General features: G+C 38.3%; 1 protein-coding gene across 6 annotated transcripts in view; it reads left to right on the plus strand.

Annotated features, from left to right (window-relative positions):
* Positions 1-13,360, plus strand: part of ARK2N (arkadia (RNF111) N-terminal like PKA signaling regulator 2N) — an 84,945-nt gene that overhangs the window by 54,439 nt on the left and 17,146 nt on the right. For 4 of the 6 annotated variants that reach the window (XM_027068895.2, XM_027068899.2, XM_027068897.2 and 1 more), the window contains exon 3: positions 5,358-5,540. The exons of the other annotated variants lie outside the window; for them this stretch is intronic. In XM_027068895.2, coding sequence (XP_026924696.1) covers positions 5,358-5,540 — 183 coding nt within the window. The remainder of the gene's footprint in view (positions 1-5,357; positions 5,541-13,360) is intronic. 6 annotated transcript variants of the gene reach the window in all.

Genomic DNA, 13,360 nt, shown 5'->3' on the forward strand with positions numbered 1-13,360 from the left:
TAGAGATGGCACTTTTCTGTGTAGCTTTTTGTTTTTTTTCTGGTAGATGTAATTATTTGTCTTTTTCAACAGCTGCTTTGAAAATGACTGTTTTTTATTTTTTCACATTGTTCTATGTGTGCATATATATTTTTGACAGTAATAAAAATACAGCATAAGTATTCTCAAGTATGTTTTCTCTTATATTCGCAAATACAGATTTTCACCTTGGTAAGTATTTTGGTATGGAATGAAAACGCCTTTTTTCTTGAGTAGGTTCTGCCAAAATGCAAATTTCCTCCTGCAGCTCTTCAGGTTTGTCCTTCCCCTCAATTTCTTATTCCCCCCACACTGCATTCTCTCACTTGCCTACTGCCACATATACTCTCCCTTCTTAGACCCCTTGGCTAGGTAATTCCTAAGAATGCTTCTTTCAGGTGTAGCTTTTTTGAATCTGACTATCTGGATTGAGGCCAAGTGTGATTTCCACCTTTCTCATGATGTTGTAGATAGATAATGGCCCTGGGCATAGGCCCTTTAATGACTGTGGCAGTAGAGCTTATATGGGATCATTTCGCAGTAACAAGATAGATTTTTTTCTCTCCTAGTGAGGGGTTTCAGGAGATTGGCTATACTGGGGAGGACAGAAGGAATTTTCTCTGAGCTTTGTTGTATATTACTATAGTTATAGAAATGGGAGTTGAAGGGGCAAAGTGTGTCTTGGGCCATTGCCCCACCTTTCCTTGGGCCCAAGACTTAACAATAGAGAGAGAAGGAGGAGTGCGTTTCTAGGGTGTCTGAGATACTAGAGGAATTCCCATCTCTCAGATCTAATTAGACCTCGTACTGGGAGACTGACACTTGTGTTAGTGGGAGGCTCTGTAGGCTAGGATGGTGCAAAATATGAAATAATCCAAAAATGATCTCTGTTTGGGTATGAAACACTTTTATATGAACACACCCAAGCTGACATTACACTTCAGACAAAAAGAAACGTACAAAAGCCCATTTGTGAAGATCTCAGTAATCCCAGGAAAGCATTTGCTTAATAAGTGGGGTTAATCTATGACCAGTGTGAGGCACCAACCCAGGCAGGGATGTTTTCTCATAGCTGCTCCTGCTTTTTTTTTTTTTTTTTTTTTAAATAAAGTTTGTTTATTTTGATAGAAAGAAGGGGGAGGGGCAGAGAGAGAGAATCCCAAGCAGGCTTCGCCCTGTCAGCACAGAGCCCAGCGTGGGGCTCGATCTCATGAACCATGAGATCATGACCGGAGCTAAAATCAAGATTCAGACACGACTGACTAAGCCACCCAGGTGCCCCTTTTCTCAAAGCTTCTTGCATGCAGGCTCTGTAGAGTAGAATTTACATGTAAAGATAAGCAAACAAATAAAATAGGGCAGGTGCTAATTATAGTGGAAAGATGGGGCAGTGGTCCAGTATTCTGCTGGTATGTCATCTTTAGCTCTTGCCATAACTCTGTGAAGAAATGAGTCCTAGAGCTAAGTAGTAGTAGGCAGGACTTCAACCTGTATGTTGGCTGCCAAAAATCTGTACGTACTTCCTATGCTGTTCCGTCTTGTATATTTCCAGTTCTCTCAACACTGAACAACTGTAATGTAATTCATTTCTGGTTCCACCTCATTAGGACTCAGATCTCTCATCTGTAAAACAAGAGTGGTAAATTATGTATTACCTTACATCATTTTTAAAAATTTTGTGCTTTTGGTAGTGAAATTCTAAAAGGGGTTTGTCAGGGATAAATGCAGTAAAGGATGTTGGTTTTGTTTTGCTTTTTTGTTTTGTTTCACATTCTCTCAGTGAGATTTAAAGAACATTTTTTAAAGAAGAAAATAATAGGTTGAAAGAAAACTAATTCATAAATTTAAACACTTGATGACAGTAGTAGAGAAGGTTAACCATAAAAGAGTAAACTTCACTATGTCAGAAATGTGTGATGACACAGATACATCTGTATTTTATTATTTGAAAAGTTAGAACCTGTGTGTAGGCTAGGATGTAATTGAGAGGGTACAAACCTATTTCTAGCATAAAATGGGTGAATCGATGTTCATAAGTCAGTGGATTGCTTGACTTTTAATTTTTTGCCTTGTAATTGTAATGAGCAGCAAAATTTTCAAAATCTTGCAATCAGGAGGAGAGACAGCACTTTGATTAACCACAGGCCAATTAGTTATTAACTAATTGTGTTAACATTTACCTTTATAGAGATATGCTATTAAGGATTGTAGAAAAACTAGAAAGTCATTATTATAAATTTATGTTTTAAGATTGTGACAGACATCAAGTTTAGCAGATGGGAGAATGTGTAGTTTGGCTAATCCTTAAATGTAACATGGAATGTGCTTACATTAATGATTAATTTTTAAATTGGAAATGTTTCCATGTGTAACTTTACTTGAAGTGACGATTTTGATGCTTTTGAAAGCCAAAGTAATCTTAGTAGCAGTGCATTTGTTCTCACAGTATAGAGAAAAATCAAGTGGGAGAGAGGACAGTATCTCCATGTTTATTCCATCCTGTAATGAATTGTTAGAGTCAAATTGGAAGAATAGTTGCTGCTTCTCTCATTAATGTGCTGAATTTTCCCAGCTCCTCCTCCATAGCTTTTTTTCCCTTTCTTTCTTTTAAAAGACAGATACAATTACTACAGGATCTTACCTGTCTCTTACTTCTGCTGTGCAGCAAGAATCACTTTTAAAAGAATATCACAAATTATCACCATCAGGTAGCTCGTATTTACTTAGTGGTTTAAAGTTCAAACCCTAATGCTGAGTGCTTTAAACCTACTTTATTTCATCTTGGTTTGCTAATGATAAGTGTAACATAACCTTGGAACATAAGATCATTAATTTTGGTTTCAAGTTGGAAGAGAGATGGAAAGGCATCCATTCCTTTATTAAAGTTTGTATAGTATTGACCTGTCATTGTTTTGGATAGACTGGAAATGAGAAATGACACTGATAATAATTTAACTTTTAAGTATAATTAAAATATGAAAATATCACTGTCTTTGTTTATGACGAATACTAAATTTAAGCTAAGCTATAAGGTGTGCTGTTTGGAAATATGGAAGATACAAGAATGAAGCCAGATAACAAGTTTATGCTTGTATTTCCTACTGATGAAGACTTTCAGACAAGTTATTTCCATGGGTAGGTGATGTTAACTCTGCATGTACATATACAACTCTACTCTTTGCATGATTCTACATGTAGGAGTGGTACAATTTTGACTTGACTGTTGACCTGATGCCTCAATTTGGTGGTTGTAGGGGGGAGGGATGTGAGAGCAAGAGGTGGTGAATGGTACTAGTGGTGTAAATTTTAAAATAAATCTTTAATTTTTTGCAAAACAACACTTAAGCCCTTTTAAAAATAGAACATTTGGTCAAATAGTCAATATTGTACTTGACCCTCATATCTTCTGCACCCAAGTATTTGGACATCACACAGTATCTTGATTCCATAATAATCATTTTGAACTCTGACGAGAACTCCATAAATAATAGAGCTTTCTTTTCTTTTTTAGAAAAGAAAAACGTCAAACATGAACTAATTTTTTTCTATTTGAGCTAAAATCCATTACCAACTGATACTGAGGCTACACTATCGAATTTTCTGAACTTGATTTACCCTTTTGGGGGAATTGGAAATTATCTTTAAGTAGTCAACTGAAATTGTAATGATCGTCAGAATTTCATATTGTGACATGTCTGTTCTTATACAGTGGCACTTAACAACTCGTTTGCTTTTATTTGGTCATTTTTATTTTAAAAATGTTGCTACATAAACTTTTGGTTTGGGACCTTTGCTTTAAGGGATAAATATTCCAGATGTGTTTCATGTTTTGTTCAGTCACAATTCACACAATGGATGCTTGTATTAAAACTAATCTTTCATTGTGTTCTATTTTAATGAGTCATTGGCATATGTATTCCTTCATAGTCCAGAGTTTCATAAAATAGGTGTGTTGAATGTAAAACAGTCTTGATATTAAAAAAATCTTTATGGAAATAAATAATTTGCCTGCACTTTATAAATAGCTGTTGGGGGGAGAAACTGCATTCCTTTATTTCTGCTTTATTCTAAAATGAAGATGGTAGTAAGGGATGTATTTCATAATTGAATGAAAACTCTATTTTTGTTTTTTGCTATTAGAAAAAGGGTAGCATTAGCATTTAAAGCATGTATCTATTCTACAAGCATGATTATTGAGTTACTTTAGCATGAATCACTGCGGTTTAATTTCTTTGGAAATCAGCTGCCTTTTTCGGCTAGTTAGGGTGATTTGGAGGTAGAAGGGATCTTTTTTTTTTTTTTCCAGTTAGAACTTTAATATCTTCCTCTAAAATAACCCATAAGGTTGCGTATCATTGCCTTGGAATGTGAGCTGGTTGTCTTTCTCAGGGAAAAGAAAATTTAGATATTCCTAACAAGACATCCCAAGCAAAATCCTGAAGGTGGATTTTGTGAGTATTGTCTTTTTGTAGAAAAAGTATTTCTTTTTGTAGAAAAAGTGTTTCTTTTTGTAGAAAAGAGTATTGTCTTTTTGTTATAAAATGCATAACACCCCTGATATTTTTATTTTTTAAAGTTTATTTTGAGAGAGAGAGAGAGAGGGCGAGCACAAGTGGGAGAGGGGCAGAGAGAGAGGGCGAGAGAATCCCAAGCAGGCTCCTGCTTAGCGTGGAGCCCGATGTGGGGCTCGATCCCATGAGATCCCATGAACCGTGAGATTATGACCTGAGTCGAAACCAAGAGTCGGGTGCTTAACCGACTGAGCCACCCAGGTGCCCTGATCCCTGGTATTTTTAAAGGGCTTTATTGGATATAGTCAAGTAGAGCTCCTAATGTTAACCTTATTTCTTTAGAATAGAAAAATATGTATTTGACTTTCTTCTTTGAATCTAACAGTGACTTTTTAAGTATTAGCTACTAAGAGAAAGAACTAGATTCATTCTCTGAAAAACTATAAATTGACTTTTAATAGTTTGCATCAGTTTTTTTCCTTAAAAAATCAGTTTTACTTTCTCTGTGGAGTCTTCTCCTTTTTCATAGTCTTTTGCTCTATAGGAATGTGACGAGAATTCAGTGTAACTTTGTTCAGTACAGTCTTGTCTTCTGTTCTTCATAATAACACTCCTTTTCTCCTTTTCAAATGTGTCCCTCATCTTATAAGCTTGGGTTATCTTTTCCACTTTCACATCATGTACAAAATATTAGATGTATAAAGTGCAGCTTTTCTGACCAGGTAGAGTAATAAGATAAAGGCAACTGGCATTTAGAGGGCTCTTAGTTGCAGAAGTATTTTTCACCCCACAAGTTAGATACAAGTATACATTTTCTTTCCTCCCTAGATGGACCTCCAGTTGTAGCTCATTATGATATGTCTGACACCAGCTCTGACCCAGAAGTGGTAAATGTGGACAATTTATTGGCGGCTGCGGTAGTTCAAGAGCACAGTAATTCTGTAGGAGGCCAGGACACAGGAGCTACCTGGAGGACCAGCGGGCTTCTAGAGGAGCTGAATGCGGAGGCAGGTTGGTCTCCCTCCCCTCCCCCTTCTCTAACGGTGTACTGTGCATGTGTCCTGGCAGCTGTTTTCCTTGTAGTAGACCTTGCCGAGGAGAGCAGGCCAACTAGAGACATCTGGCTTTCGATGATTGTGACTATCCAGGGTGCCCTTTACAACTGAAGAGGAGATGTGGGTAGCGTGTCTGTCATTCATCTTTCCTAATATGAAGGAAGCAAAAATGAGAATTAATTGTAGGCACAGGCAGATTTCAGTATACCTATTTCTTGGGTTAAAAATGCTTAACATACGTTAACTACTCCCCCACCCTCCCCTTCTCCAGGGATTTCCCTCACTTAATCCGTATAGCAACCTTGCAGTATGGGGAGGGAGCTGATTACACCTGCCCCCTGGGGCTGTTCCTAAGAAGGGCTGCACTGTTTCTTCTGCTTCTAGGGGTGCCAGTGTCCCTGTCCCTGTCCATTCCTCTCCAGTAGTTCTCATGTTTGTCTTTTCCAACCCTTTTCTTTCAGTTTCTGCTTCTCGTATCTCAGGAAAATCTCTATCCCTGTCTTGCATAATTTATCTGGGCTCTATAATAATTCTGAAGAGTGATATTTATTCACTAAAAAAAACCATTGCATTGCTTTTAAAAACCTTCCCTCCAACTCCAACTGTCCTGCAGTGTGTTCCTCAGTACTTTTTCAGCATTCTTTCTCATTTAAACCTTTTTCTTAAAGCACTAGTTCTTAAGTTTGAGAAAAGAGGGTGAGGGGATGGAGAGACTACTTTTGTAGTGTGTATTTTCTTTAGTGCTACAGAAGGAATATAGTTTTATAGTTAAATTATAAATAGCCTTGGCTTTTATGAGCTAATCCTGTAAATCACTACCTAAAATATGTTTATGGCAAATGAGTTTTGCAAAAATAATAATGGGCTTAGAACCTGTTATACTGAAATTGTTAAGAAATAAAAAAGAAGACAGAACTCCACAGATCATTTGTCCTTAATTCTTCCTTTCATAATCTTTGATTGGAACAAAATAAAAATCTCTGGTTGAACTTCTGATTAATTTATAGTGACTAATTTTGGAGCAGGACCTAGATTTAGTTTTAAGTAGGTTTAGACTGCTAACTATTTGACCTTGACCTTGGACAAGGTGTTTCTCCTCTGGACTTTAATTTTTATATGTATAAAGACTTGCTTTGCTCAACAAGGATCTTTTAAGGATTTATTATGTGTAAGTACTTTTAAAAATTAAGCAGTAATATTTTATATCAAAGGACAGTAGGTTGACCACATTTTGTGCAATATGTGTTTCTAAGTTACATATTTGTTCTGTATACTGGGAAATTTATCTTCATATTTTATCCATTGACAAATGGTCCATTCTATTTCAGTTTTATTTCCTTGTTTCTTAGTCCTTCCATTAAAATGTAGACCACTGCATAGTAAATTCTTGGAGAACACATCAAAATTTAACTTTTGTTTTTTATAGAGAGAGTTTTAATATTAGTTTAAACCACATGGAATTGTTAATATTTGACTTTTTGACCTATAACCCAGCAGTTTCAGATATTTCAACCTAATAATGCAGGTTGTGGGGTCTTAAAGTATCCTTAAAGTTACCAGCATTTGGGGATAGCATCACATTTTAAGATTCAAGTAATTGTTAGCTTGGTTGTTTAAAACATCACTAGCCTTTGTGTACTTAATTCTATTTTTGGTTGTGTTTTTGAATTTCAGTAACACAAAAAAATGTTTTTTAAGTTTATTTTGAGAGAGAGAGAGAGAGAGAGAGCCTGAGCGTGTGAGCAGGGGAGAGGCAGAGAGAGAGAGAGAGAGAGAGAGAGAGTGAGAGAGTGAGAGTGTGTGAGCACTGTCAGCATGGAGCTCAGTATGGGGGTCGAACTCGTAAACCGTGAGATCATGACCTGCGCCGAAATCAAGAGTTGGACGCTTAAGCTTAACCACTTAACCTCTTAACTGACTGAGCCACCCAGGTACCCCTCCGTTATACAAAATTTTAAGAGTATATCACTCAGGTATTTACCACCATTCTTAAGAAATGAAATGTGACAAAAATATGTGAGGGGGAACACCCATGGCTTCAACTCTGTTCCCCTTCCTTTTCCCTCTCCACTCCAAAGCTGTCTTGAATTTGGTATTTGATATTGGTATTCCTGTGTATGTATTTATATTTTTACTGCATTTGTTACATATCTGTAAACAAGCATGTTTTAATATTAATTGCTGTTACATAGAAGGTAATCATTTGTAACTTTTTTCAACATTTTAAGTTTTATTCTCGTTGATAAGTATGGCTTTAGTTCATTCATTTTTTACTATTTAGTATTGACTGTATGAATGTATCACAGTTGACTTACCCATTCTCTTTTTGGACATTTAGAGTGTTGTTCCTAATGATGCTACCATTAACATTTCTTGTATGTCTCTTGATACATGTGTGTGATTAATTTCTCTAGGATATAATATATAGAGAACATATGTATGTATTGGGCCATAAATTGTGTGTAGATTTTTGTATATCATAAGACATGGTCATCACTGTTCAACAGATACCGATGACATTTTCTTATGAAGCCATTTATTGGCTCATGAAAGTCCTTTTTTCTAAATCTGACAATGCAGGTATGTGAGTAATAAAGAAAACTTCTAATATTCTCTAGTCTTGATATAATTGTCACAATGGGAACCCATCTTGGAGATTTTGAATATACTTAGTGCCACAACAAAATGTTAACAGAATTTATGCTTGTTTGCCAATTTTATAGTTTTGAGATTTGAACTGTTAGCATCAATGAGATGTCATTCTTGTGGTTTTAGTTTAAGATAAATGTTCTGATGGTTAATCTGAGTTATCCTACTGTCCCTCCCAACAAAATAAAAACCCAGTCACTGAACTTGACTATTCAGGGGTTAATCAGTAGCAGCATCTCAGATGATGTTCGCAGCCCCACTCTGTTTAGGATCCTTAAGCAATTATGTGATGTTCCAGTATGCAAAAGAGTTTTTACTCTTTAGTTTTAGTTTTAACCAAGAAAAAGAATTGAAATTAAGAAAGCCACTGGTCAACAGAAGATCTCAACTTTCCATTTCAACTCTTGCTATGTGTTTACTTTTCTCTTGGTTGGTGCTGGAATCGCATAGTGTTGTAGGTGGCAGCTTGCTGCCAACAAGCATCTTGTTTTGAAGCAGCAGCCACTCACATACTGTGTGAACTCCAGTAAATGACAGTTGTTTCCCTGTCTGTGGAACTGGAATAAAACTAGTATACACCCCGAAAGATTATTGTTTGTACTTAGTACAGAATATAGCACACAGGCCTTCAGGAATGCTAGCGGGCATTATGCTAATATATTCATGCTGAAGTAGGCTGAGTAAGGAAGCAGGTGACTAATGGACCTAATCTGTGAATTTCTAATTTACTGTCCTCCCCTGGAATGAGTTGCTCTGGCTACAGGAATGTCCGATACTTGACCTGGGTGTCAAAATTACCCAGGGTGCTGATAAAAATTCAGAATCCTAGATTTCTCCTTGAAGATTCTGTAAGTAGATCTGGTATGGGGTCTGAAAAACCTGTTTTTGGTAATCACCCCCAAGTAACTCTTGCATTGGACATGTTTAGGAAACTATCAGTAGATCTGAAAATGGCTTAATTTTTATATATTGCTAGTAATAGCTCACTGTGAACGTAAATGCAGATGAAGCTAAGACCAGCAGAAGTCTGAAGTACTCTTGGTGTAGAAAGCTTGTAATTGTGATGAACTGAATTAGAGTGTTCCCCCGGCCCCCAAGGAAATTAAAACTAATACAGAAATGATAGTTTTTTTCCCATCGGCCTTCTTGTCAAGAAGGTAGGTTATTAAACATGTTCCCATCCCTGAAATACAGATGATAATCTTGATTTGTCCATAACACTAGTTGTAGTGCAGAGAAATCTTGTTTCCTGTTCTTAGTGTAGGGCTTTTTATATTTAGGCTGGATTGGCCATGTTTCTCTTATTAGCACTTTAAAGTCAATGTAGCAGTCTTGTGAAGGAGATAAATTTGTTCAGGTTCCACTTATTTTTACCTGTTTTGTATGGACTATATATGATTTTAGATTTCTGACCCTCTCTTCCCCAACTTTAAAAAAAATTTTTTTTCATTTTATTATTTTAGAGAGAAAGTGAGGGTACATGAGTGGGGGGAGGGACAGAAGGAGGGAGAGAGAGAATCCTAAGCAGTCTCCACGCTCAGCACCTCACGTGGGGCTTGATCCCACAACCTTGGGATCACGACCCGAGCCAAAGTCAAGAATCAGATGCTCAACCGACTGAGCCACCCAGGCCCCCTTCTTCCCCTACTTTTTAAAGCTTTTTAAAAACATTCTTACTGAAAAAACTAAATACAGGGTAATAATTTACTACTTGGTTTAAAACTAAGTGAATAGTGACTTGAGATATTAACCTTTTTTATACTTAATAGGCTGTTTTCATCCGGTATGTAATAATTTCCTTTAATGTGCTGCAAATCAGTTCAGGACTAGTTCTTCCTCAGTAGATTTGTGATTTAAAAAATAACTACATTGGGGTGCCTCGGTGGCTCAGTTGGTTGAGAGTCTGAATCTTGATTTCGGCTCAGGTCATGATCCCACAGTCATGGGATCAGGCTCCGTGCTGAGTGTGGAGCCTGCTTAAGATATTCCCTCTCCCTTCTCTCTTCTCCCTTCTCTCTTCTCCCTTCTCCTCCCCTCTCCCCCCTTCTCCCCCCTTCTCCCTTCTCCCTTCTCCTCCCTTCTCCCTCCTCCCTCCCCCCCTCACCCTCCCCACTTATGTGTGCACACTTTCTCTAAAAAATAAAAATAAAAAGTAAAATGATTTGTCCTTAAGAAAAAAGTAGCTACATTATTTCCTTGAAGACAAAGAAAAAAAATGTTTGCCATGATGATTTAGTTACTTTTTTATGCTGTTTCTTTCTGACTTGTGTGTTGAAAAGGTCTGTAGTGGGAGGACGAAAATTTAGAATTTTCTTATAGAGTACATGAAGTTATCTTTCCAAAGAGCCACACAGGCAAAGAGCTGCATAGAGAGGGCCTCCTGCCCCAATAAAATATAAGTCCTGTGATTTACTTTCAGTTTAATGTATGGTAATTGTGGTATTTACACTTTCTCTACAGGGCTTATTCTTATCCTGAAACAGGAAAGATTAATTGCCATTGACAGTTTGAGAACTCCATAGCATCTTTGAGACTCACTTTTGTGTATGCTTTGGCCATTGCTCTGTCATTGGATTCCTATGAGGTCACGAGTTGGAGGGATGACAGTGGAGGATGGCCCAGGGGCCAGAGAACTAAGCCCTGCACAGGAGCTCCCAGAGGAATGTATGGCATTCTGAAGAGTGTTACACTGAGAGAAAAGGACTAATAGTCCTGGGTCTGAAATAGATAGAAGAGGGGATGTATTCCTGGCCGTTGGAGAAAGCCTTGGTGTCTCTTGTAGAGCATGGCATCCCATAGACTTGGTGGGGTCTCAGCTGACTTGTTATCTGAATGGCACATTTTATCTAATGGCTCTGACAGGAAATGTGGCACAACTCTCACACCATTAGTCTAGAGTTAATATTCACCAAGAAATTTGTATTTAGTCCCTATCACTTTCCTCAGTATCCCTTACTTATTTTATTTGATACTGATTTAAAAAAAATATTTTTTTTGTTTATTATTGAAAAACAGAGACAGAGCATGAGCAGGAGAGGGGCAGACACAGAATCTGAAGCAGGCTTCAGGCTCTGAGCATCAGCACAGAGCCTGATGTGGGGCTCGAACTCACAAACCGCGAGATCCTGACCTGAGCCGAAGCCGGATGCTTAATCAACTGAGCCACCCAGAAGCTCCTATTTGATACCAATTTTTAGACTAAGCAGTAAAGATACTGGTTATCAGAGAACCTGATTTTAAGTGATCAATTTTAGAACATCACACAAGTTCTGTAAATACCAGCAAGGTTGGATTACAATTTTTATGGCCCAAATTGTACCGCCAGAATGATTTGAATTGCTCTAATGTGAAGTCAGTATGTAAATTACTAGTTTCTAGATCCATAATGAATGAATAAAGTTAGAAGAATCTTAAATATTGGTGACAGTTACCTTGTTTTTCTTAAGATATTGTAATAAAATTGTGAGCAAAAGTAGCATAGTAATTTTCATTTCTTCCCCTTTCTTTAAAAAAGAGTGATGATATGTCTAGATCTGAAATGAGGTTCTGTAGGTGATATGGTTATAATAATGAGGGACCTAATCAGTGAAGACCGGTTATTTAGAAATATTGATGACTGGGGCAGAACATTTCACAAGTTGGAATCATAAATTAGAATTGCGGGCTACCCTCAGATTAAAAAAAATTAAAAAAGAACTATGGAGATAGAACTGGGCACAGAGGCACTAAGAACTAATTCTGTCGTATTCTTGTCGTGTTTTCTTAATTACTGTTGAAAAGATTTGGGTAATCAAATATAACTATATTTTAGTTACAATTATAGTAATAACTATAGTTATAGAAACCATGACTCCCACAACCTGCTTTTTTAGTTTGGTTTAATTCAGTTATCTTGTTTATTTTGGGGATGGTAAGGGCTGAGCCCTTTGCTGTGAGTCTACCACAGGGAGGTTTGTTTTGTGTGTTTTTTTAAAGTTTGTTTATTTTTGAGAGAGAGAGAGACAGAGTACAAGCGGGAGAGGGGCAGAGAGAGAGAGAGAGAGAGATGCAGAATCTCAAGCAGGATCCAGGCTCTGAGCTGTCAGCACAGAGCCTCATGCAGGGCTCAAACCCACAAACTGCAAGATCATGGCCTGAGCCGAAGTTGGACGCTTATCCAACTGAGCCACCCAGGTGCCCCTACTACAGGGAGTTTTAAGTGCCTCTTGGGGCTCAGCTGCTTAGAGAGTAGGCATGGAGAATTTTGGGGTGGTTGTCCACATAAATAATGAGCACTCATATAAGAAGGAATCATGATAGCGGGACATAAAATAGAGACTAAGTGACGTGCCAGTAATGTTTCATGGATGAGTGAAACCGTCCTGGAGTTGGTATTTGGCAGTCAAGGGAAGTGCCCTGGGAGATAGGGGCTGCTGGTGTTGGTACATGAGGATGGACAACAGGATTTGTCAGTGATTCTGGTCCTGAAAGTCAGGTGTAGGAGCAGCTACCTAGCAGCAGTCAGGCTAGGTGGCATTTTCAGGAGTTCAGTTTCCACAGGGGAGGTGAAAGGAAAAACTCAGTGCAGTTTTCCATGGAGCTGACATTCCAGAGGGCACTGGAAAGGTTGTAGGAAGGTAAGTAGTGTGTGGCTGGATGGAGCAAGGGAGAGTAGCAGCCGAGTAGAGGACCAGACTGGAGAGCAATGGATGGGTCCCAGAGGCTTGTGTTTGTGGGTAGCCAAGAGGGTTGAATTACGGTGTTTACTTCCCCTAACCACTGGTTTTCCTCCTATTCTTGCTCTTGCTTTCTCCTTTTCCATGGGGGCCTCTTCTGTCCTCTTATGCTGTTACTTCCTTTGCACTGCTCTTCTGCCTCACTGACCTGCCACCCGGTCCTTTGCCAGCCCCCTGCTGGCTTCACTTCTTACCCACTCTAGCATGTTTAAGCTCACCTCTCCTTCGCCAGCTCCCCAGCTTTCCTGGTGTACCCAGCTGGCAAAGTCAGATCCCTGTACGCACACTTGGAGCCTGTGTCACGCTGCTTAACGTAGCTGGAAGAAAATCACATAGCTGCAGAGCTGAGGGTTGAGTTTAACTTCCTAATCTGCAGCCTGCTCTCAGTGCTGCCCAGCAGATCCTGTCTTTC

This window comes from Acinonyx jubatus, chromosome D3, assembly GCF_027475565.1.
Source record: "Acinonyx jubatus isolate Ajub_Pintada_27869175 chromosome D3, VMU_Ajub_asm_v1.0, whole genome shotgun sequence".
In the NCBI taxonomy this organism is placed as follows: domain Eukaryota; kingdom Metazoa; phylum Chordata; class Mammalia; order Carnivora; family Felidae; genus Acinonyx; species Acinonyx jubatus.